Source organism: Cetorhinus maximus, chromosome 16, assembly GCF_964194155.1.
Source record: "Cetorhinus maximus chromosome 16, sCetMax3.hap1.1, whole genome shotgun sequence".
In the NCBI taxonomy this organism is placed as follows: Eukaryota; Metazoa; Chordata; class Chondrichthyes; order Lamniformes; family Cetorhinidae; genus Cetorhinus; species Cetorhinus maximus.
The window spans coordinates 60,721,175-60,747,733 of record NC_135894.1 but is presented as its reverse complement, the minus strand read 5'-3'; the positions used below and the strand labels follow the sequence as shown (position 1 = coordinate 60,747,733).

Sequence of the window (26,559 nt, the reverse complement as noted above, 5' to 3'; positions counted from 1 at the left end):
AGATGATTTGGAAAACACACAGAGTATGGAATTACCCAGGCAGTACCCTTGAATGAGTGTTGGATGCAATGGGAGAAGGAGGGACATACATTGCCTCAGTAATGGAATAGGAAACCTGTGGGTGTCACCAAAAAGGCGTGTTTGGAGCTGGCTGACAAGGTGAGCAGCAGGCATGTTCTAGCCCCGATCTTGGATGTAGGAAGTGGTGGCGTAGTGGTATTGTCACCAGACTAGTACCTCATACCCAGGGTAATGCTCTGGGTCAAAAACAAAAATAGCTGGAAAAACTCAGCAGGTCTTGACAGCATCATTGGAGAGGTAGACAGAGTTAATGTTTCGAGTCCGTATGACTCTTCATCAGAACTGGAGAAATAGAAATGAGGTGAAATATAAGTGTTTAAGGGGAGTGGAACAGGTAGAGCTGGATAGAGGGCCAATGATAGGTGGAGGTAAGGGAGAGATTGCCAAAGATGTCATAGACAAAAGGACAAAGGGGTGTTGGCAGTGGTGATATTAGCTAAAAGATGTGCTAATGGTGACAATTAAGGGTAGAAAGCAGGATGAGCAAGTGACAGATGGCCCTAGTGGGGGTGGGGTGGGGGGAAGGGATCAAAATAGGCTAAAAGGTGGAGATAAAACAATGGATGGAAATAAATTAAAAAATAATAATAGAAATAGGTGGGAAAAGAAAAATATATTTTAAAAATATAATAATTATTTGAAAAAAGGGGATCGGAAAGGGGGTGGGGATGGAGGAGAGAGTTCATGATCTGAAGTTGTTGAACTCAATGTTAAGTCCGCAAGGCTGTTACGTGCCTAATCGGAAGATGAGGTGCTGTTCCTCCAATTTGCATTGAACTTCACTGGAACATTGCAACAGGCTAAGGACGGACATGCGGGCATGAGAGCAGGGTGGTATGTTGAAATGGCAAGCGACAGGGAGGTCTGGATCATGCTTGCGGACCGCAAAGCGGTCACCCAGTCTGCGTTTGGTCTCTCCAGTGTAGAGGAGACTGCATTGGGAGTGAATGCAGTGGACTAAATTGAGGGAAGTGCAAGTGAAGTGCTGCTTCACTTGAAAGGAGTGTTGGACTAATGCTCTGGGTGTCTGGGATCGAATCCCCCCATGGCAAATAGTGAATTTGAATTCAGTAAAAAATCTGGAATTAAAAATCTAGTCATAAAACCACTGTCGATTGTCATAAAAACCCATCTGGTTCACTAATATCCTTTATGGAAGGAAATCTGCCGTCCTTACCTGGTTTACATGTGACTCCACACCCACAGCAATGTGGTTGACTCTTAAATGTCCTCCAAAATGGCTTAGCAAGCCATTCAGTTAGCAAGGGCAATTAGGGATAGGCAAGAAATGCTGGCTCAGCCAGCGATGCCCACATCCCATGAATTAATTTTTAAAAAAAAGTGATTTAATGACCTAACTAGGGAAAGTGAATACACTTTTTTGATTCACTTACATCTGATGTAATCCACCTCTCCACCCTCCTCTCCTCATTCTCTCTTGCAAAGCATATTCCATCTCATCACTTCTCACACCCACTTAAGGTATAGAAGCACCCATCCTTCACTTTCTTTTTTCTACCTCACAGCACTATTTATCCATCCATTGCAACCAATCCTTATGCAATGTGATGCATTTGCCTTATATTCATCTTTAGATAATGCATTGCATGCATCAGATGATCACCTGACCTTCGTTCACTCAGATCTTTTTATTTATCCTTGGAGGAAACAAAACACAAGGGAGAAGACCAGAGATGGTCAGCCAAAATATGCGCAGCTCAGAGATGCAGATCAGGATGCCATGGAGATAAGTGGCACATCTGTGCCCCTCTGAATTGGAGTTGGAGAGACTGAGAACTTGCAGATGTCTGGTGACAATATTAGGGATATCTGACATTCCTGCTGACTTTATAGCATGAATAACTGAACTATGAGAGATTTAGTATGGTGATTATCAAAATTTTTTTGCCACAACTATTTCCCTTTTTTTTGTCTTCCAGGACCTTCACACAAACAGCAAGTGCCAAGAGAGATGCATGAGGACGAATCTTCAGAGGACCTTATTCCTTCTGAGGGTGCATCACCACAGAACTTGCAACCATATACCAGTGCGAACATTGGCTCTTCCAAGGGTGTAGTTAGAGTGTTATTTGGGTTTTCACTGGTGATTCACAATTCACAAGTGAGAACAAGCATATATTGATGGCAGTGGCAGCTATAGAGAGACGACATTGAGGAGTGCAATCCTCTTCATGTTCTGCTCTGCTGGACACAGATGCTGAACCCTGGGCACGATTGTTGAGCAGAAGAATGCTGGAGGTATATAAACTTTGTTAGACACTGAAAAAAGTGCTATGCACAGTCACCTCGACAGTGGAGAAGATGGAGTCCAGCTTGCACACTAGTGAATTGGTAGTTCAGGAAATTGCAAGAATGTCTGCCTTGGGAAGCGAGGCTTCCTTTGTGGAGCTTCAGGTAGGTTCTCATATGAGTCCATGCAGGTCATGACCATGGCCATCCAGAGTTTGGATGCCAGCATGTCTGTTGCCTGAAGCAGGATGACCGATAACTTATATGTGGCCTTACAACATGTCATAGGTCTTCATCAAACTTGTCTTCAGCAGAGCAGTTGGAGTGATGTGATGCTGTCCCAGCAGAGTTATGATTGTGAAAAGAAAGATGGAAGTGGGAACTCCACTCAAAGCACTCCCACTTCCTGCCTGTTGCCTTTCCTCAGCTAGTACCATCATGCTACCGTGTCTCCCAATAGGCGTGTCTGCTCATGTGTGATTCCAGGTGGGGCAGTCTTTCATCTCTCAAACCCAGAGCTGTAAGGCAAAAACATCTGAGCAGTTAGGACAGGGATCTGAGCAAATAAAAACAGAAAATGCTGGATCAAAATCCTAGGGGTTACCATTGACCAGAAACTGAACTGAACTAGCCATATAAATACTGTGGCTACAAGAGCAGGTCAGAGACTAGGAAACCTGCAGCAGGTAACTCACCTCCTGACTCCCCAGAGCCTGTCCACCATCTTCAAGGCACAAGTCAGGAGTGTGATGGAATGCTCTCCACTTGCCTGGATCAGTGTCGCTCCAATAACATTCAAGAAGCTTGACACCATCCAGGACAAGCAGCCCGCTTGATTAGCACCCTTTCCACAAACATTCACTCCCTCCACCATCTTCTTGCCCACCCTGAGCTGTCCCCCATAATATGCAGGTTGGGCTACTGAAATCAGCAGCCTGGCACCATATGTAAATAAATAATTGAGGGTAAATTGAGCTTGTCAGCCAGCTAATTGACCTCAATACTATGCTACCCATGTTATATTGGTTGGCATGGGTAGGCGTGGTGGGAGTGGGAAACCTGTTTTCAAAAAAGTTTTTAAAAGGGTGAGAAGGAAGTGGGTACTATGTTTGGGGGTTGCCCTTTTGTGCATCTCACTGCACTACCCTTTGTGCATCCCGCTGCACTGCAAAACCCAACCCCCCAACTCCCTCATCCCTCCCGCTCCCCAAGGTACCCAACCCCTCCCCACCCAAAACACTGACTTGCCTGAATCTGGGACCCATTGGGGCCCTCATCATGGGCCTGCTTGCTGTCCTGGCAACAGCCACTACTGAGTTCTGGCACTGACGGGATTGCAAGAACTGCCGGCCAATCCAATTGGCCTGCAGGTCTTGAGGGTGCGACTTCCTGGTGTCAGCTGTGGCTCAGTCCATAGCACCCTCGCCTTTGAATCAGAGGGTTGTGGGTTCATGTCTCACTCCCAGAAACCAAGAACTGTGATTGTACTCGAAAGAGTTGCAATCTGTGACTGTTGATAACTCGAAAGAGTTCCTCCCAGTGAGGGAATGAAATCCCACACTTACACTGCAAGCAGCAACAACAGGGTAATATTGCTGTGGGGTGGACTTTTTCTTTGGTCGGTTTTTGAGCGACTTTTTAGTTGGGGGTCAAGCAGTAGCTCCCCCCTTCCCTTCATAAAATCCAGCCCAGTGTTTCAGGCTGATGACGGTTATTTGAACTGGTGAAAGAGAGTGGGTGGGAAAAAGAAAGAAAAGGAAAATCGCTAAACCCAAGGAAGGCAGGAGAGATTAAATGGCGAAAGGATTGATAGTGTAATGTAAAAGGGATTGGTAATGAGACAACTGAAGAAAAAGGATGTCTGGAGGACGTGTGAATGGTAAAATGATGAATAGCTGCCATCTGAAAGCAAAAAACGGAAAACAAAGAAATGAGAAAAAAAATGGCAATAAGGAAACAGAATGGGGAAGAGGTTATGATCTAAAATTGTTGAACTCAGGGTTGAGTCTGGATGGTTGTAAAGTGACCAGTCGAAAGATGAGGTGCCTTGAGCTTGTGTTTAGCTTAATTGAGCACTGCAGAAGGCCAAGGACAAAAAGTTCAGAGAAGGAGCAAGGTGGAGAAACAAAACTGCAAGCAGCTGGAAGCGCAGGGTCACTGGACGGATGGGTAAAGCAGAATCTGCATTTGTTTTCCTCAATCTAGAGGAGCCTATAAATGAGCAGCGACTACAATATACTAAATTGAAAGAAGAACCTAGAAATTGCCTGGAAAGGAGTGTTTGGAGTGTTGGATGCTGAGGGCAGGTGTTGCAACTCCTGTGCTTGCATGGAAAGATGGTGTGGAAGTAGGTGTTTGGGGTGGTTGAGAAGTGGACTGGGTTGTTGCAGTGGAAAGGATCTCTTCAGAACGCTGGAAAGGGAAGATGTGTTTGGTGGTGGCATCACACGACTTATTGGAGGATGATCTGTCAAATACAGAGACTGGTGGGGTGGAAGGTGAGGACAGGGAGAATCCTGTCCTGATTATTCTGGGAAGGAAGTAGGGTAAGAACAGAAGTGCGTGAAATGGCATTGTCGAAGGGCCCAGTGAAAAAGGGTGCGGGATGGTGTTGAGGAAAAAGGATACATATCAGAAGCGCAGGTATGGAAGTTTGCATCATTTAGAAAAGATGTGACGGAGAAACTGGGAGGATGGATTGGTATCTTTGCAAGAAGGGTGAGAAGCAGTGTAGAAAAAGCTGTGTGGGATTTGAGCAAACTGACTGCATCTTTACTGAAATCACATGGGATGCACCATGTAGAAGCATAAGTTAAAGCCATTGTAATTCACCAGTGGTGTGCACTTGGTAGTTTGATACATCGTGTTATATTTCCTTCTTTCATAATGTTCACATCCTTCCTAAAGTGTGGTGCCCAGAACTGTACACAGTACTCCAGCTGAGGTCTAACTAGTGTCCTATACAAGTTCAGCATAACCTCCTTGTCTTTCATTCTATGTGCCTATTAATAAAGCCTAGGATACTGTATACTTTATTAACTGCTCTCCCCACCTGTCCTGCCACCTTTAATGACTTATGCACATATACAGCTTGATCCTTCTGTTCTTGCACACCCTTTAGAGTAGTACCCCTTATTTTATATTGTCTCTCCATGTTCTTCCTACCAAAATGAATTACCTCACACTCCTCTGCATTGAACTTCATCTGCCACCTATCTGCTCACTGCACCAACTTGTCTATGTCCTTTTCAAGTTCTACATTCTCCTCCCCACAGTTTACAATGCTTCCAAGTTTTGTATCATTGGCAAACTTTGAAATTGTCCCCTGCACACCAAAATCTAGACCATTAATATATATCAGGAAAAGCAAGGGTCCTAATACCGACCCCTGGGGAACTGCACTACAAACTTTCCTCCAGCCCGAAAAATATCCATTATCCATTGCTTGCTGTTTCTTATTACTCAGCCAACTTTGTACCCACGTCCCTTTTATTCCATGAGCTATAACTTTTCTCACAAACCAGTTGTGCGGCTGTGTAACGAATGCCTTTTGGAAGTCCATGCACACCACATCAGCAGCATTACCCTCATCAACCCTCTGTTACCTCTTCAAAAAACTCCAGCAAGTTAGTTAAACATGATTTTCCTGTAAGAAATCCATGCTGGCTCTTCCTAATCAACCCACATTTTTCCATGTGACTATTAATTCTATCCCGAATAATTGTTTCTAGAAGCTTCCCCACCACTGAAGTTAAACTAACTGGTCTGTAATTGCTGGGCTTATCCTTACAACCTTTCTTGAACAAGGGCGTAATGTTTGCAATTCTCCAGTCCTCTGGCACCTCCCCTGAGTCTAGGGAAGACTGAAAGATTATGGCCAGCACCCCTGCAATTGCCGTTCTCGCTTCCTTGGATGCATCTCATCCGGTCGTGGTGTCCTGTCAACCTTAAATACTGACAGTTTATCCAATACCACCTCCTTATCAATTTTGAACCCTTCTAGCGACAGAGTTTCCTCCTCTGTCACCATCGCCTGGGTAGCAACTGCTTCCTTCCTGAGTGTAATTATCTGAGCCTTCTACTATGAGGGCATCCCATGCAGCAGTTTGCACTGCTGGTCTGGCACTTGATGTCCCATCTCCGTATTCCTCTTCTTCAGTGTTCTCTCCACCTGAAAATGCTTGGAACACCTTAGACCTCTTCCACCTTTAATTCTCCCTGCTCCACAATGTTGTTCAGGACACAGTACAACACTATGATTCTGGATACTCTAACAAGTACTGAAGGGACCCTCCAGTTCTATCTAGATATCTGAAGCACGTATTCAGCATTTCAATGGTTTGCTGTATGACAGACCTGATGGTCATAGTTTCTCATAGCATTCCTGAGCTGTAATGGTGGGGCTCTTTGCAGGAGTCAAGCGCCAAGCTTGAAAGTGTTATTCCTCTCATACAAGTCAACGATTAAGCCTGGTTCCTGAAATGTTGGACTGCTGCAATATGAAAGCCTTTTGACAGGGAATCTGACATACATCTGCACGAATGTCCTCTTCTACTGCTGTGAAGTAATGGAATTATATCTTTTGCAGTTGATTTAAAATTTCCTGGTTGTTATGGTTTTCAGATTACCATGTGTGTGCAATCAGTGGCGCCCTGCAACTGTGGGAATTCAACCAGAGAGGTAAATGCATTCATTCTGGCTATTGTTATGTCATTAGCCCTTTCTTTCCTACCCCACACAAGCCTTTAGACCTTAAAGATCCAGTGAGGAGCTCTGTCTTTGCTAACCTGCATCAATCAAGGGAACCCTGCATAAACAGATGACTTCTGGATGATGACCTGCAGCCCAGATCAGTGGCTGTCAGGTTGGTACATTTGTCACCTTTAATGCCACTGATACCTCCTAAGCTGGAACCAAACACTTCTTCAACTTCAGCCAGGGTGCTATACAGGCCTAGATGTGACAGGTCACTGATACCACTTCGGAAAAGCTGGGGAATTCATCCACTTTAGATGGCTCCCGGGTAATAGTGGAGGAGTTCAGAGAGATGGTAAAAAAGTAGAGATGGGTGTGAGTGTATATGTGGAAGGCATCCCCAGGTTTGCAGATATTTTTGCCAAGGGGCACCATGTAGTTGAGAAGAAGGAAGCCCAATATAGATGTTTGGGAGACTCCAGATGTTTGTTGGAAAGTTGTACCCCATTCCTGATTATGCTTTGGCTAACCGGTCATATTGGTATAAACCCCTATGTGTGTTGATAGTCACAAAGTCCTGAGAGGCCTTTTCTAGTTTGACTTGCTGGTAAGCATGGCTCATGTCAAGTTTCGTATATGCGGTTCCCCCTGCCAGCTTGGAGTACAATTCATCAATTTTCAGTATAGGGTGCCTCTCTAGTCTGGCCACTTTGTTAATGGTCAACTTGTAATCTCCGCATATTCACACACTCTGGCCAGGCTTTAGTACTGGAACTATAGGTGCTGCCCATTCAGAAAATAGTACGGGTCGTAAGACTCCCAACCTTTCCAGCCTGTCTAATTCGGCATCGACTTTTTCTTGTAATGCAAAGGGTACTGGCCTCGCCTTCATGAATCTGGGGATTGCCTCAGGATTCACGTGGATTTTAGCTTGCAGCCCCTGAATCTTTCCAAGCTTCTCCCTAAAAATGGAGGCCTATTTCTGTCATTAATTCTTGCAAATCTTTCATTCTGAGTTGAAAAATTTCGGTCCACTCCAACATTATTTCCTTAAGCCAGTTCTGACCAAGTACACTTGGACCCTGCCCTGCTACCACTATTAGGGGTAGATTAACAGTATTCCATACTGTACTGGAACCTTGCATATACCTCTTACTCGTATGTCTTCACCAGTATAGTATTTAATTTAGCATCTGAATTTTCCAGATTTAAAGGGTGATTTCCTCTATTTAGATACTTGAACGTACTTTCCCCTATAACAATCGTGAATGCTCCTGTATCCACCTCTATTTGGATGGGTTTCTCATTGACTTTCACTGTCACATAGATTGGCTCTGTTTTACCTGTTTTTAAGTTGTATAGTGAGTAAATATCTGACTCTGTTTCTCCTGGTTCCTCTATTATGTTGATTTCACGATTTCTACCTTTGTACTTAAAGTTTTGTGTTAATCTGTCTTTACAATGTCGCATAATGTGTCCATTACGATGGCAGAAGAAACATTCAATTCTTTTAAATTGTTGTTGACGTGCAGGTTTTCTGGTTCCATTTTTGAAATTATTACTGTAAGCTTTCTCAATTAAGCCATAGCTTTTTGCTAGTCTGTTAGTGGTGGCTGTTTCCCGCCTTTCCGCGGAGCCCTGCACTTTTGCACCATTTCTAACTGGTGCTTTCCTCCTGACTGAAGGACGGCGCCATTTTGTGCTCCCTTGATCGCTTCGGAATCCCTGACTGCACTCTCCATTGCAAGCGCCAACTCCAGCACCTTGCTGAAGTCTGAATTTGTTTCTGACAACAACCGTTTTTGAATGGCAACTTCATTGATCCCACATTTAATCAGTCTCTTAACATGTCGTTAATTGGCATCCCGAACTCACAATGATCTGTCAATTGTTTTAAGGCTACTAGATAGCAAGCGACTGTCTCTCCAGGGGTGCGACACCTCGAATTAAATTTAAAATATTGCGTTGTTGCCGAGGGTTTCGGCTGAAAGTGGCTTTTCACAAGATTTACCAACTCACCAAAGCTCTTGCAATCTGGGACATTGGGTGCCACTATACAATGAATTATGCCATATATTTTACTGCCACACGTTGATAAGAGGATCGCTTGCCTCTTCTGCTCCCCCAATATGTCATTGGCCAAAAAGAAGAACACAAGGCGTTCAACGTACTGTGACCAGTCATCAATGGCCTGATCAAACGGTTCGATATGGCCAAACTGTGGCATATTGGAGGGAGATAACTCCGATGACTATGATGAAGGCTGTACCTTCAATCACCTGCAAGGTATGGCTGCTTTGCTTCTGGTTAATTCTTGTGGCTGACCTTGGTGTCGTCGACTGGTCGTGTTTTGCCTCGTAGTCAGTTGTTATGTCTCTTCTATTGGGTTGCTTGTTCAGCGAACACGTCTGCACGCTTATCTACTGATAAGTGAGTTGGTAATCAAAATGATGTAGACAAAGAGAGCACTGTAAAATGAAGCACATGCTGTTTATTCACATATGTAACGATCACTAACATGTGTTTCTCAAACCAAAACCCATTCTAAAACCGCTGTTTAACAATGTAGCCTGTGCTACGCAGCAATTGGGTAATACAATCACATGGTCAACCTGCTTACATTCTCTTAAAGGCGTATTGCACTCCAGATTACCACAATTGGAGAGATTCAAGTGCAGTTTTGGGAGCTATGGCAAGTTTGCAAGTGATACATGAAGCAGGGTGGTCATAAACAAAAGATATTGATCTCCTTCCACTTCCTCATCCTACTTATCTTGCACCCCCACTCTGTTGTGCTGCATCAGTAGAAGAAGAGGAAATGAAGAAAGAATTGGCACGCGAAACCCAGAGAGGGTGACAGAGATGGCTGTGAAATTCTATCGCAGCTGGGGCCTTTGAAGTGCAGGTATTGCAATGAACCCACTCACCTGCAGCTGAGACTGACCCATTACTCAGTCCTCCCCTGTTGATTGTCTCTGTGGCTTGCTTCCACATAAGCTCAATAAGTCTCTATTTCTAATGTAGCAAATTATTTATGTGCCAATTTCACCTGGAACAATATTAACAGCATTCAATGAAGGTTAACATTTAAAGGATATCTCTCAGGTAACAACATGCAGCTGATGTAACAGGGGCAGTAAGTGCTGAAAGACCTGTGTAATTTGAGACATTAGAGTTATAAAGGGCCACATTTTAGAAGGGCTGTTCTAGACACGAGTTTCAGGTGTACAATTACAGAACCATTTAGAGGTGTCAGCTGTGGCTCAGTTCATAGCACCCTCGCCTTTGAATCAGAAGGTTGTGGGTTCATGTCCCACTCCCGGAAACCAAGAACTGTGAATGTACTCGAAAGAGTTACGTGCGATCTGTTGATAACTCGAAAGAGTTACAGAACCATTTAACCACAGAGCATTATGGATGAAGACGTAATTTCATTTAAGAAGTCAGGATCATCAGTGAAGGGGAGTTTTACTATATTCTCTTGCCTTCCTTAGCTAGTTATCAAACTTTCTGACATGAGTCTGTTGTCCTGCATGAGATAAGTTGCACTATTATGTTCCTCCATGTGGCACTGGTAACTGCCATTGGTGATCTTTCTTGCATACTCAATAGGTGGTTGCTTGTGAATTTCACACAGAAGCATCCATAAATACGCATCAGTAAAATTCTGGGCTATTATCCTTGTTCTGTCTTTGCTTGCCTGAGTTCTCCCTTGGGATCCTCCAGTATCTGATGTTGATATCATGAAGTCTTTCAAAAGCACAAGGAATCTGTTGGTAAGAAATCATTGAACAATCCTGTCAAAATTAGAAGAGACAACACAGCAGTTGTTGTCATCCTAGAAAGATATTTCCACCTTAAGTTGCTGGAAGCTGTTAAAGCCAACAGCAAAAAGCTCAGATCAGATTTGATTCTGTTCAATAGCAGAATAGGCTTGAGGTTAAATGGCCTACTTCTATCCCTAGGTTTTTACTTCCTGCTCCCAACTCTCCATAGCTATTTACACGGGAGTAATTCTCCTGCCCTATCCTTCAGCATTGGAATAAGCAAATCTTGACTGAATCAATGTTGTACATCATTAACTTCGTAAACAGCAGATTTTTTGGGTCCATTTGTGTAATCTTTTAAAGGAACCGGTGTTCTACTTTCCTCCTCTTTGGTTTTTGAAAAGAGAGACATAAATAATTAGTTACCTATTATCCAGAGCACCAAATTTTCTGAATATTTTGATCTTGCAGATGGGAGAATTAAATTGCCATCAAACTCTGTTGATGAACTGAAAGCATTTTTGAATAATGTGCTAATTTTCATTCTAGCTGTGTTTGAATACTTCATTGTGTTGGTGCTTGAAGATTAAGTTATTAACTTTGTCTTTCCCAAAGGTTACTGAGAATGAAGATGACCTGGGTAAAGGTGGAAATGATGACAGCGCTGCAACAGGAAATGCTGGAAAAGGTTTAGCCTGGGGTATAATTGGAGTAACTAACAAGTAAATGAAGAAGTAGCACAAAAAATCAAATGAGCAATACTGTGTTGAATAATAAAATTAAGTATGCTTCGGTATTTAAGTGTACAATTAGTTGAAATCTGCATAGTTTGACTAGTATTTGAAAATTGCTTTTGCGAAGGTTCAGTTTATTTTCTAAATCTCTGTTCTTTGTAGTAAAATGCCACGTCACAATTGTAATCTTTATCATTTTATTGTTTTGATCATATAGTCAACTATATGTATTAAACTTAAGCCAATTTTGCAGCTATTTTCATCATTCTTGCTATGGTTATGACAGTTATAAATACTTGTCAACTCTGTTTGGAAGTGAAAACCAGTGCATAAGATTTTCTAGAGCTTTTAACTTATCTTAATAGGGTTAAACCAAATGTAAACAATTATTAATGCCCCTCTTGATATGTTAAGTTTCTTGTAAAAATGAACATAAAGAAATTACTCACAACTCAATGCTCATCTGTAATAATTCATAAAGGCAATTTTGCCTCTTCAAGAATTATTGAAAAGAATAAAAAGACAACAAAGTTGAAAACTAATAACAAAAAGTAAAACTTGTCATTCCGTTACAGATTCAGAAAAAACATGGGGTGGATCTTCACCTTGACCGGGCTTAATGTGGTTGGCCAGCAGAGTATGCCACCCGGTACTCCCAACATGAGGCCTGGTCCATTGGGGCGGTGAGCTGCAGCCAACATTTAAGTACTAAGTGGCCCAGCTGTCAAAGGTGACAAGGAGGTAGATGAGAAGCGGGGTCTCCTTTGTCTGTAATGGGGAAAGTGTATGCTGCAGCCGTCCATGGTGGCATTTGGATGGTGGGCTGCCAGCTGATACTAGTTATTCTGGCATATTCTGAGATCAGTTCAAGTCACAAAAGGCTAGCAGGGTCCTATGTATGTCTAGGACCCTGATTAACATTTTAAATGGATTACCCGCTGACTTGGGCCACCCAGTTTACCATAGAGAACGTTGTTGCTGCAGCCATAGTGATGATGAGGTAGGAATTTATCTTCCACTTTTAAGATGCTACCACTTTATTTCCACTGTGAGGGTTGTCTGAAATGCAGTCCAAGGTGCTGGAGTGTGCTGTTTAAAAACAGAAGAACTTCGATATAGCCAAATCAATTGTTTCCACTTGATATCTAAGGCAGGAGTTTTAGGTCCTGATGGCCCTCTGTAGTTCAGCCTTGAATAAATTCAATGATCTAGCCTCCACTGCTTTCTGGGCAAGAGAATTCCACAGACTAATGAACCGCACAGAAAAAAAGAGGGGGTAAGTGCATAGGCTGTTAGGTGCAAAAACACAAGTTCTAGCAGTATACACTTTGCATAATCACTCCTTATCTGAAGCAAAAACAATGAAAACATGGCACAACCAACAGTACTGACAAATACTAAACTAAATCTTTGAGCTAGCACTATCAATGACACTTCCGTAGCTTTGCTGATGATTGAGAGTAAACTGATGGTCCGTTAATTGGTTAGATTGGAATTGTCCTGCCTTTCGTGCGCAGGACATAGCTGAGCAAATTTCCGCTTTATTGGTTAGATGTACAGGGCCTTGGTGAGACCAAACCTGGAGTACTGTGTACAGTTTTGGTCTCCTTATTTTAAAAAAGGATAATTGCATTAGGAGCAGTTCAGAGAAGGATCACTTGACCCATTCCTGGGATGAGGGGCTTATCATATGAAGAATGGTTGAACAGGTTGGACCTATACCATTGGAGTTTAGTAGAATGAGAGGTGATCTTACTGAAACATATAAGATCCTGAGGGGACTTGGTGGGGTGGATACCTGGAGGATGTTTCCACTTGTGGAGGAGACTAGAATTAGGGTACACAATTTAAGAATAAGTGGTCTCCCTTTTAAAATGGAAATGAAGAGAATTTTTTTTCTCTGAGAGGTTTGTTAGTCTGTGGAATTCTCTTCCCCAGAAATCAGTGGATCATTAAATTTATTCAAGGCTGAACTAGAGAGAGACTTTGTGTCATGATCTTGTTGAATGGCGGAGCAGGCTCAAAGGGCCAAATGGCCTATTCCTGTTTCTAAGTCCTATGTTCCTAAGCCAGTAGCAGTACTGGAACAGTTTGGATGGTGGTGCATCTAGTTCTCAAGCACAATTCTACAGTACTACAGTTGGGATGTGGTCAGGACCTAGAGTGTTTGCTGTATCCAGTGTACTCAGCCATTTGTTGATATCACGTGGAGTGAATCAAATTGGCTGAAGACTGGCATCTGTGATGGTGCAGCACTCAGGAGAGGGCCAAGAGGGATCATCCACTTGGCACTTCTGACTGAAGATGTTGTAGATGCTTCAGCCTTGTCTTTTGCACTCAGATGCTGGGCTTCACCATTGTTTGAGATGGGGCTGCTCATGTTTAATTGTCAACTACCATTTGTGACTGGATTTGGCAAGACTGAAGAGTTCTGATTTAGTCCATTGGTTGTGTGATTGCTTAGCTCTCTCTAAAACATGAAGGCATTGTGCTACTGCCAGAAGATAGTGAGCACTCATGTTCATGATGGCCCAAATCTTCCGAGGAGTGGCAATCACCAACGGATTGCCACTCTGTTCCTACTTTTCTGTGCCATAACAGAGCTGCACATTTCAGACCAGGTCTTCCAATCCTGGCTTCTTCAGAAATGTGGAGCGATTTTTTCATTGAACTGCTTACTCATAGCGCTGGATCATCAGAGGAAAGACAAGCCATGCCCTCTTTTTAGGGCACTAGCTACTGTATTCTAATGTTTTCAGTAACAGACTGAGAAGCTTTGGGAAATTTAAACAGCTTTTCAGTGTGTTAATGAATGGAACATAGGAGCAGGAGTAGCCCATTCAGCCCATCGAGTCTGCTCCGCCATTTGGTACGATCCTGGCTGATCACCTACCTCAATGCCTTTTTCCTCACACTATCCCCATATCCCTTTACGTCATTGGTATTTAGAAATCTGTCCATTTCTACTTTAAACATACTAAGTGACTGAGCTTCCACAGCCCTCTGGGATAAAGAATTACAAAGATTGACAACCCTCTGACCAAAAAAATGTTTACTCCTTCTTGGTCCTAAGTGGCTTCCCTCTTGAAATTGTTTTCCTTGGTTCTAGAATCCAAATCATCTTACTTGGATCTACCCTGTCTATCTCTTTAAGTATTTTGTAGGTTTCGGTGAGATTACCTCTTATTCTTCGAAACTCTAGAGAATACAGGCCCAGTTTTCCCAATCTCTCTTCATAGGATAGTCCTGCCATCCCGGGAACAAGTCTGGTGAACCAGATGGGTAAGTAAATGCGTACGTATGTAATAGGGTAGGATGGGTGAGGTAAGTGGGTAGGTTGGTGGCTGGGCAGGGGTGTAGCTGGGTAGGATGGGGTAGGGTGGCAGCTGGGTGAAGTGCATAGGGTGGGTGAATGGGGTGGGCAGATGTCAGGTTGGGAGGGGTTGTCATGTCGAGGGCTAGTCAGGTCTGGTTGAGGGGGTCAGGGAGTAGTCGGGTGGTAGGGGCTAGTCAGGTCGGGTCGGGGTGTTGTGGGAATGCGGAGGATCGGGACTAGTCTGCTGGGGGCTAGTCAGGTTGATGGTTGAGGGTCGGATGTTAGTCGGGGGTGTCAGTTATATAGTTACCTAGGAGTTAGATTAGGATTTTTCTGTCTGACATTTCGTGGGTAACTAGGAAGGTAAGTGCCATGGAACTGTCTGAAGTCTCTGACTGTAACTCAGTCCAGACCCTTTCTCAGAGGGTCCCGGGGAGCGGGTGAATTACCCACCGGAAGTTCAAACTTCCCAGGCAATTCCCAGAGTCATTGTGTCGGGACTTCCAAAGGGTGCCGAAGTGCATCTTGGGGGATACAATGGGGTCTTCGATGATCTGCAGATTGGAAGATCTGAGCCAATGTACTGTGCTTGGTCACACGCCAATTTCACATGGACAAAATGGTGGCCCTTGCAGTTCCTATATCTCTCCTGTTAACATGGAGGCTTGTGGATTCACATGTCTGCAGTTAACAGCATCCTTTACTGTTGAGAATATCGCTGTCCTGGCAAAAATAGATTCCCTCTTGTCCTTCTTCCCCTTGTTTAGTGAGAACACAATGTAATTGGGCCTGTATTCACATATACGGACTTAGTCATATCGCGAATGCAACGATGGATGAAGTACTAGGAGTTATTCGCTATGTCACCCTCTCTTGCCTGGAAGTCACATGATCTGTACAGCCACTGGCAGCATTGACCTTGTGTTGGTGTGAGGCTGCAGGTTCACTTGAAGCAGGTTACACAGTTCTGTGTCTATCTCGTTGTTGAATTTGAGTCACCTGAGGCATTGCTCTAGCGTGAGGCGGAGGTATCAGAAGTACTCTTTGAAACACATGCTTAGGGCATGCTGTGAAGACCTTTCCTCCTCATTCCATTGCAGAAATTCACCTCTTTCCTTTCCTTTGCTCCATTTCTCAGTTATGTTGGAGACCCAGAGACCCTGCAACTACAGTCCCCATAGCTCTCGTAGACTTGGTGTGCACAGGTGACCAAATTCTCTGCTCTCCATAAATGGATGCATCAACTCAACAATAGAGCTCCAAAAACATGCCACAGTACTTTCACAAATTTTGTCACACCAGAATTATTTTAAAAATACCTCATCTGGATGGCTAGCCCTTTAAATAAATGTTTAGCTTTGAGTGATTCACTAAACCTACGTGGTCAAAGTTGTGAAAGCCTGTGTCAACTCAGCTGGAATAGTCGATTAATGTCATCTATTTGACCTCTCATGACCCATCCTTCCCAGCATGGAATGCTGTGTGGGCCATGCCTGTGCCTGGCAGCGTGCAGGTTCCATTTTCTGCTGTAAGAGGCTAATTTTGAGCTGTATTGCTCTATTTATAAAAGCAAGAATCCTGTCAGCATTTTTACTGGTCCTGCCACCTTCAAAGACTTGTGTATATAAACCCCCTGGTCCCTTTATTCCTGCATCTCCTTTAAAATTCCACGACTTAGTTGCTATTACCTCTCCATCCTTGTTCAAGAAAGACTGTAAGGATGAGCTCAGTTTAACCTTGGTTGTGGGGAAGCTATTAGAAGCAATAATTCTGGACAAAATTAACAGTCATTTAGGTAAATGTGTATTAATCCATGAAATCCAGATTTAAGGGAAGACCTAACTAACTTGCTTGAATTTTTTGGTTAAGTAACAGAGAAGGTTGATCAGGGTAACGTGGTTGATGTGGTGTACATGGACTTCCAAAAGGCATTTGATAAAGTGCCATATAATAGTTTTGTTGGCAAAATTAGAGCCCATGGAATAAAAGGGACAGCAACAGCATGGATAGGAAATTGGCTAAGTGACAGGAAGAATATAGTGGTGAACGGTTGTTTTTTGAACTGGAGGAAGGTATACAGTGGGGTTCCCCAGAGGTCAGTGTTAGAATCCCTGCTTTTCCTGATCTTTATTAATGACCTAGACTTGGGTGTGCAGGACAGAATTTCAACATTTGTGGATAGCACAAAACCTCTAAGTATTGTGAACAGTGAGGAAGGTAGTGATGAACTTCAAAATGACCAGCTGGTGCAGGCAGACAAGTGACAGTAAAAATTTAATTTTGGTAGAAAGAATAAGGAGAGGCAACATAAAGTAAAATACACAATTCTAAAAGGGATTTATCAGCAGAGGGACCTGGGGGTAAATATACACAATTCATTGATAGTGGTGAGGCAGGTTGAGAAAGCAGTTAATAAAACATACAGGATCCTGGGCCAAACTGTGTCCAGTTCTGAGCATCACAATTTAGGAAAGATGTGAAACCATTAAAGACGGTGCAGGAAAGATTCATGAGAATGGCTCCAGTGATCAGGCATTTCAGTTAATTAGATGGATTAGAGTACCTGTGACTGTTATCCTTGGAGGAGATTTGAAAGGTGTTCACCAGACTGATTCCTGGGATCGCGGGACTGACATATGAGGAGTGATTGAGTCGGTTAGGATTATATTCGCTGGAGTTCAGAAGAATGAGGGGGGAATCTCATAGAAACCTATAAAATTCTAACAGGACTAGACCGGGTAGGTGCAGGAATGATGTTCCTGATGGTGGGGGAGTCCAGAACCAGGAGTCACAGTCTGAGGGTACGGGGTAGACCATTTAGGACTGAGATGAGGAGAAATTTCTTCACCCAGAGTGGTGAGCCTGTGGAATTCGCTACCACAGAAAGTAGTTGAGGCCAAAACATTGTATGTTTTCAAGGAGTTAGATTTAACTGGGGCGAAAGGGATCAAAGGATATGGGGAGAAAGCTGGAGCAGGCTATTGAGTTTGATGATCAGCCATGATCATGATGAATGGCGGAGCAGGCTTGAAGGGCCTATTCCTGCTCCTATTTCCTATGTTCAAAATCATGAGGTGTCTGTACACAATAGACAGGGAGAAACTGTTCCTGTTCTGATGGCAGAGGGCCATGAAAGCACTTATTTAAAGTGATTGGCAAAAAATGCAACAGTGAGAAGGAAAAGCTTTTACACAGCGTGTGGTTAGGATCTGCAATGCACTACCTGAATGTGTGGTGGAGGCAGATTTAATTGTGGCTTTCAAAACAGAATTGACAATTATCTGAAGAGAAATATTTTGCAGGGCTATGTAGGAAAAGGCGGGGAGTGGGACCAGGAGAGTTGGTCTTGCAGACCGCGCACGCACTCGATGAGTCGAATGGACCCCCTTCAGGGCTACAGCTATTCTATGAGTTTACAGCAGTTTCTTTTTCTTATTTCCCGTTTTCATTATCTTTCCTCTTACTGATGCTCTTTTTCACAGTTGCCCACGCCGGACTATCTTCGCTCAATAATATACGACTCCTGTTGCCTGCAGAGCTCTATGTTTTAACAATTTAATGGGACCTCGGGGATTGTAAGTAAAGTGTGAATGGTCATCCATCAAACTGCGCATGCGTAGCGAGAAGAGTGCTGCAATGCGGCTGCGCAGTCAGTTCACCGCCAGCCGGACCGTTATATCCAGCGGGGAAATCGACAAATTATGGAGGTTACGAAGGCCATTTGCGTCCTGAAGGGTCCCGGTTCCGTCACTGGAACAATTCGTTTGAAAGCAGGCGTGAGTGATATTTATTTTAAACTTGAACCAATAATAACTTTGATTTTCGAGGCCAGGTGACGGTTGGATGGAGCAGGCACGTGCTTCGCGTTTGAATGAAGCACCTGTTGATGGCGGAACAAATGTCAAGTTATGATTTAATAAATCCGTGTGTCCGGCTTTTAATAAAAATATTCATTTTCCTCCTCCTGGGTCCGGTCCTTGAGTTAATGGTGCTGAATGTTGAATATGAAAAAATAGCAAATAATTGCAAAAGCTGCTACCACCGATATGTGTGCGGGAGCTTTGCATTTATTTAACGTGGTGGCACCAAATATATTGTTCTCCTGGTCCGGAATAGGGCAGTTTCCCCAGTGAAAGAGAAAACTGGGGGGCGGGAGTGGCTGGCTGAGTGTGAAGGAAACCATTTAAAGGTTGTGAAGAGCCCGGTATCAGTGGCGGAGCTGTGTTGTGTACAGCGAGAATATGAGTGTGTGATGTGTTTGGAGGTCTGCTTGGAGTGTGTTTCTGTGTGCACGTCAGTTTGGAGTGTGTGTGTCGGGGGTCCGCTTGTAGTGTGTGTGTATGTATGTCTGTTTGGAGTCTGTGTGCACATCTGTTACTCCAAACAGACGCCCGCCCACATACACACAAACGCCCGCGCACACACACCAACAAACGCGTGCATACCCACACACACTCCAAAAAGACATGGGCTTACATATACACTCCAACAGATGCGTTCATACACACACACAGACTCCAACAGACGTGTGCATACACACACTCCAACAGATGAGCACATACAAACACAGATTCCAAACAGGCGCTTGCACACACACACACGCACACAGACTCCAAACAGATGCACGTGCACACACTCCAAACAGACACATAGGTGTGCGTGCGCACACGCAGACTCCAAACACACATGCACGTACACAGACTCCAAACAGAAACGTGCACACACACACACACATGCTCCAAACAGACATACACACACACACACAGATTCCAAACAGATGTGCGCACATACACGTCTGTGTGCGTGTCTGTTTGGAGTCTGTGTTTGCACATCTGGAGTCTCTGCACGCGTCAGTTTGGGGTCGGTGTGGGTGTGTTGTGCGCGCGGGTCTGTGCATAGTGGTTGCGATGTGCTTGTGGGTCTGTGCAGAGTGGGTGTGGTGTGCGCGTGGGTCTGTGCGAAGTGGGTGTGGTGCATGTGCCCACATCTGCTTGGAGTCTGATAATTTTCTAAATTTTGTTTTACTCTTGCCGGCGGCATTACTGTAGTTATTTTGATGGGAACCGTCGTTAACTTTTTTGCTGAAATCCTTGGTGCCTTTCATTCTTGGGATTTAATTACTGAAAAATCTGCATTTGTAAATGTTTATTTTTTAAAAAGTAAATAGACAACATGCTTGGAATAGCCAATGTAAAAGAGGACAGTTCAAACATCCAATGACACCCACCTTATCAGTAGTGCTTTCTAACCCAAACCCTAATCACTGTGGCAAACAGCATTGACTCTGTAGGTTAAGCCACTTCGTATTATGTTTCGGGTGTGCATCCTTCTTCAGAACTGGTGTTTTGATGAAGCAAGTACATCTGAAATGTTATAATCTGCCTTGTCTCCCTGTAAATACTGCTGTGCAAATGCTGACTCACTTGCTGCACATTTTCAATTTTTTTAGTGTTCCAACATTTATCTTTTAAAAATATTTGTTAATCCTTGAGCCGGAAGAAGTACACCTAACGACTTTCATATGAACTTATCTTGTAGGAAGGTGGACATTCGACTTCTTTAGCAGGAGAAATTTCCGGATTGACTCCTGGAAAACATGGATTTCATGTGCACACATTTGGAGACATTTCTAAGGGTATGTATAGTTACTTGTCATGTTGATAGTTAAAGGAATATGGGAAAAAATATTGGGCCAGAAATTGCGAGGAAAGCATTTGCAAAATATCCAGCTCTGCAGGGTAAAAAATGTCATGAGATCCTCTGCAGAGCTGGCTGAATTGTGCCATTCCTCCATTAGCCTCACTAAAGTCATTAAAGGTTTGTTTTCATGTGAGGTTCCCCAGTGAACTTAATGGTGATCGCGAAATTGATGGGTTTACAACATTATAAAATTTTCCTACAGCAGTCTTGGATGATAATGCTGTAAATTTATTGTCCTGTCATGATACTCAACATTTGGAGGCCAATAAAGGGATGGATGAAGTTATGGAGTCTCACTTCAGCAGATAGTGAATTGTTACTGGAGGCTTTCTATTCTATTTGTGTGTCTCGACAGTTTGTTTGTGCCATCTGCATTCTTGTTTGAATTTTAAGGCAATAATATTTGGAACTGAAAGCTTTATGATTCTCAGAAGATGGTCTTTCAATCAAATTTAAATTAAACAGATCTATTTCAGAAAGTAACATTTAGTAATTTGCGACACAATGTGCTTATTTTTCAATCTTCCTATAAGTTCATGATGCAGTATTGGTTTCTTTAGGGTTTCTACCATGCTATCCTCTTCCTTTACCATAAGTACTGACACAAAGTAATTAATCAATGTCTCCACCATTTCCTTATTTTATTTATAATATTACTGTTGTTCATTTCCAAGGGGTTCACAGTACTCCTGACCATCCTCTTTTTCCTAACATAATTGTAAAACATTTTGCATTGATTTTGATATTCTATGTAAGTTTCTTCTCATATTCCCTTGTAGCTTGAACTATTTGTTTTGTCACTATTGATCTTTGTAACTCTCCCATTTATCTGCAATGTTTTGCATTTTTGCACACTTTTTCCTTTTGTTTGAAGTTGTCCCATCCGTGGCTGTTTTTGGCAAATAGGGCTCTTGCTGAAAACTATTTTATGACCTCTCACTTGTTAGTCCTAAGACATGTTGTTGCAAAGAATATCCTGAAATCACTCAAGAAATTTGCTACCTTTCTGACATGAGCTAGTCTGCTTATCCAAATCTATGTGAAAATTTAAATTTCCCAATTAAGACCTCTCTGCCCTTCTACATGCTTGTCTAATCTCTGCATTTATGTATTCTGCCATTTCACAGCTGCCTCCAGGGGGCCTATATGCAACTCCTAAAGCAGTTTAAATTTTGTTTACCACTTGCAACTTCCCCTCCAAGTGACACACCATCCAGACTTGGAACTATATTACTGCTCCTTCACTGTTGCTGGGTTAAAATCCTGGAACTCCCTTCCTAACAGGACTGTTGTGTACCTACACCACATGGACTGCAGTGGTTCAAGAAGGCAGCTCGCCACCACCTTCTCAAGGGCAATTAAGGATGTGGGAGTCTGCCCTCATTTGACTCCAGTTTTATCCATCTAATCATAGCCAAGATTGACCTGCAATGGCTCTAGGCCCCATCTTATTTCTTATCTACATATAACCCCTTGGCCATATCATCTGAAAAACAACATTGGGTTCCACATATGTGGTGACGACGCCCAGTTCTACCTCACCACCAGCTTGCTTGGCCTTTCCATTGCTTGATTTGGCATGCTGCTTGTCTGACATACAATCTTGGATGAGCATAAATTTCCTTCAACTAAATATTAAGATTGTGCCATTGTCTTCAGGCCCCCCCATAAGTTTTGTTCCCTAGCCACTGGCTCCATTCCGCAGCTTGCTTACTGTCTGATACTGAACCATTTGCAACCTTGGCATCTATGAAGAGTTTTTGACTACATATCCACTCCATCGCTCAAACAACTTACTTCCATTCCTGCAACATTGTGTGTCTGTGACCCTGCCTGAGCTCATCTGCTCCTGAAACCCTCACTCCTTTTGTTACCTCTAGACATGACTTCCCATGCTGTCCTAGTTGACCTCCCACCTTTCATTCTCCACAAACTTGAACTCAACCATCGCTCAGCTACTCTTGTCCTACAAAGTCACCCATCACCTTTGTTCTTGCCGGCTTACATTTTTATTCGTTTGTGAGTGATGAGCATCACTTGCAAAGTCAGTACTTATTTCGCATCCTTAATTGCCCTTGAGAAGGTGGTGGCGAGCTGCCTTCTTGAACTACTGCAGTCCATGTGGTGTAGGTACACAACAGTCCTGTTGGGAAGGGAGTTCCAGGATTTTAACCCAGCAACAGTGAAGGAGCAGTAATATAGTTCCAAGTCTGGATGGTGTGTCACTTGGAGGGGATGTTGCAAGTGGTGGAGTTCCCATGCATCTACCCACCTCTTACTTCTAGGTGGTAGGGGTCATGGCTTTAAAAACTGCTGTCAGAGGAGGCTTGGTGAATTGTTGTATATGGTACACACTGCTGTCACTGTGTGCCAGTCGTGGAGGGAGTGAATGTTTAATGTGTTGAATGAGGTGACAATCAAGCAGGATGCTTAGTCCTGGATAGTGTAGAGCTTATTGAATTTTGTTGGAGCTGTAGTCATCTAGGTAAGAGAGGAATATTCCATCACACTCCCGACTTGTGCCTTGTAGATGGTGGACAGGCTTTAGGAAGTAAGAAGTAAGGAGATGAGTTCCTTGCCATAGAATTCCCAGACTCTGACCTGGTTTTGTAGCCACAGTATTTATATGGCTGGTATAGTTCAGTTTCTGGTCACTGATCCCCACAAAGAACCCCACTTCTGATCTTATGTTGGTCAGAAGGTCACTGATAAAGCAATTGTAGATGTTTGGGCCTAGAGCAATACGCTGAGGAACTACTGCAAATGCCCTACTGCTGAGATGATTGACCTCCAACAACCACAGTCATTTTCCTTTGTGCTAGGAATAACACATTGAAGGTGTTTTGCACAGATTTCCACTGACCTCAATGTTGCTAAGGCTCCTTTGTGCCACACTAAGTCAAATGCTACCTTGATGTCAAAGACAGTCACTTTTGCTTAACTCCTTGAATTCAACTTTTCGGTCCATGTTTTGCCTGGAACCGAGTGCTCGTGGCGGAACCCAAACTGAGCATTGATGAGCAGGTTATTGCTGAATAAGTGTCGCTTGATCGTGATGTCAATGACACCTTCCATCACTTTGCTGATGAGGGAGGACTGGTGGGACGGTAATTTGTCACATTGAATTTGTCCTGCCTTTTGTGGACAGGATACGCCTATGCAATTTTTCATCTTGTTGAGTAGATGCCAGTGTTGTAACTGCACTGGAACAGCTTGGCTAGGAGCATGGCTAGTTCAGGAGCACAAGTCTTCCATCCTACAGCCAGGATGTTCTTGGGGGCCCGTAGCCTTTGCTGTGTCCATATCAAGTGATATGAATCAAATAGGCTGAAGACTAGTATCTGTGATGTTGGGGACTTCAGCAGGAGGCCAAGCTGAACCATCCACGAATCACTTCTGACTGAAGATGGTTGCAAATGCTTCAGCCTTTGCGCTGACCAGTCCCAAATAAGAACCTTAAACATAAACAAAGCCATTATATAAGTATGAGTTGAGAGCTAAGGCTGAGTAGAGAAACGAAAAGCTTTGGTGATAAATAAACAGTAGGGAACATTTAAAGAAACAATTCAAAATGTTCAACAAAAGTACATTCTGTTAGAAAAGCAAAAGCTCAGGAGTAAAGTTCTATGCCTGGCTTACTTGGAAAGCTAAGGGTAGTATTAGATTAAAAGAAGCCGTTTACAATGTTGCAAAAAAAAAAGTGGTGAGCCTGCGGATTGTAAGTGTTTTCGAAATCAGCAAAGGGCCATCAAAGTGTCGATTTTAAAAGTTTTTAAAACAAGAGAGTAAATGAGCCAGGAACATGAAAACAGATTTTGAGAGCTTTTACAAGTATGTACAAAGGAGGAGAGTAGCTAAAGTAAATGTTGGTTCCTTAGAGGCAGAGATAGGAGAAATTATAATGGAGAATGAGGAAATAGCAGAGACATCAAACAAATATTGTGTGTCTGTCTTCACAGTAGAAGACACAAAATACATATACCAGAAATAGAGGGGAACCAAGGGACTAATAAGAGTGAGCAAATTAAGGAAATTAATAACAGCAGAGAAAAAGTATTGGAAAAACTTCATGGTCTAAAATCCAACAAAATCCCCAGGACCTGATGGCTTTCATCCTAGGGTTCTAAAAGAGCTAACTGCCGAGATAGTGGATGTGCTGATTATGATTTTACAAAATTCCCTCGATTCTAGTTGACTGGAAGTTAACAATATAACACCACTATTCAAGAAAGGAAAGAGAGACAAAACCGGGAACTACTGGCCAATTGGTCTGCATAAGTCGTTGAAAAAAATGTTGCATTCTATTATTAAGGAAATCTTAAAAATGCACTGAGAAAATCATAGTATGGGTATGATGTCTAAAATGCGGCACTGTTGGGACTGAAACCCTGCTGGATTTTGGATTTTCCCGGATTTTGGATAACGTAATCAATAAAATCAGGTAAGACACTATTTTTACTGGCAAAATGCGATCTTCTGCAGGTTTACAAGTTCGATCTGATGGATCCAGACCTCTCCCGAACGGCTCCCCAAAGTCAGGCAGAGTTGCTTCAGGCACCGTCGGATGCCCCTCAACGTCTGCTACACACGACGGTTGGAGGGAACGGGTCAATCACGGAATGGCAGAGTTATAAGCCAGAAGTCGGTTTCCGGTTTTCAGCCCTCTCTCAGCTAGACTGTGGGCTAGCTTGTGGACACTGCTACTGCCCTCTGCAGCCTGCTGAGAGTTTTCATGTCCTGTTGACTGCAAACCGATCTGATCTCCTTTCTCGGAGCTACAGGCAGATGACCAAAGGGTGCCCAGGGCTGCATGTTCGGGGCAGGTTTTGCAAATTTTTCCTGTTTGTTTGGGTTCATTGCACCAGTATGGTACACAGGAGTGTCTGCCCTTTTGAATGAGCTATCTCCAGCATGAATCGGATGCGTAACACTGGAGCAAGAGGCGTCTGACTGCAGGCACCCATCATCTCATTGTTGAGGGGAGATCATCAACTAACGCAATATCACAACCTCACCTCTTTTCCATTTTCTAAAATGTACGGTTTTCTGACAATTCTGTTTTCGGACAGCCAGATTTTGGACATTGTATCTGTATGATCAGACAAAGTTAAAATGGTGTTACAAAAGGAAATGGTATTTGAAAAATTTATTATTTTTTTGAAGATGTAATAAGCAAGGTGGACAAAAAGGACACATTATATGTAGTTAACTAGGAGTTCGAAAAGGCTTTTAATAAAGTGCCACACAAGTTGGTACACGACATAAGAGCTCATTGAGTTGGGATTAATACATTAGCATGGTTAGAGGATTTGTTAAAGGACAGGAAGCAAAGAGCAGGAATAGAGGGACCTTTTCAATTTGGCGGGCTGTGACTAGTGAGGTGTCACAAGGATCAGCACTGGCGCTTTAGCTATTTACAAAGAGAGACCAAAAGTAATGTATTTAAGTATGCTGATGATACAAGAGCTCACTGGGGATGTTAAGCTATGAGGAGGACACAAAGAGGCTGCAAAGAAATTTAGCCAGGTTAAATGAATGGATAACAAGGTGGCAGATGGATGATAATGTCGGGAAGTATGAGGTTATCCACTGTAATAGTGAGAATAGAAAATCAGAATATTTTTAAAAGGTGTGAAACTTGCAAATGTGAATGTTCAGAGGGACTTGAATGTAATTGTACAAGGAACACAAACTTAGCATGCATGTACAACAAGCAATTAGATAGGCAAATGACATTTTGGGCTTTATTGCAAAGTTATGGGAGAACCAAAATAAGAACATCTTACTACAATTATATGGGGTTTTGGTGAGACCACATCTGAAGTATTGCGCAGTTTTGATCTCCATGTCTAAGGAAGGATATACTTGTAATAAAAACAGAAAATGCTGGAAAACTCAGCAGGTCTGGCAGCATCTGTGGAGAGAGAATCAGAGTTAACGTTTCAAGTCTGAATGACTCTTCAACTCGAAGCGTTAACTCTGTTTCTCTCTCCACAGATGCTGCCAGACCTGCTGA

At 43.1% G+C, this 26,559-nt stretch overlaps 2 protein-coding genes across 2 annotated transcripts in view; both read left to right on the top strand.

Annotated features, from left to right (window-relative positions):
• LOC144691607 (superoxide dismutase [Cu-Zn]-like) overlaps positions 1-12,066 on the top strand; it is a 42,514-nt gene extending 30,448 nt beyond the window's left edge. The window contains exons 5-7 of the mRNA XM_078559865.1: positions 2,022-2,129; positions 6,955-7,011; positions 11,409-12,066. Coding sequence (XP_078415991.1) covers positions 2,022-2,129; positions 6,955-7,011; positions 11,409-11,519 — 276 coding nt within the window. The 3' untranslated portion in view covers positions 11,520-12,066. The remainder of the gene's footprint in view (positions 1-2,021; positions 2,130-6,954; positions 7,012-11,408) is intronic.
• A 5,941-nt stretch (positions 12,067-18,007) lies between these two features.
• LOC144691608 (superoxide dismutase [Cu-Zn]-like) overlaps positions 18,008-26,559 on the top strand; it is a 50,747-nt gene continuing 42,195 nt past the window's right edge. The window contains exons 1-2 of the mRNA XM_078559866.1: positions 18,008-18,619; positions 20,382-20,478. Coding sequence (XP_078415992.1) covers positions 18,545-18,619; positions 20,382-20,478 — 172 coding nt within the window. The 5' untranslated portion in view covers positions 18,008-18,544. The remainder of the gene's footprint in view (positions 18,620-20,381; positions 20,479-26,559) is intronic.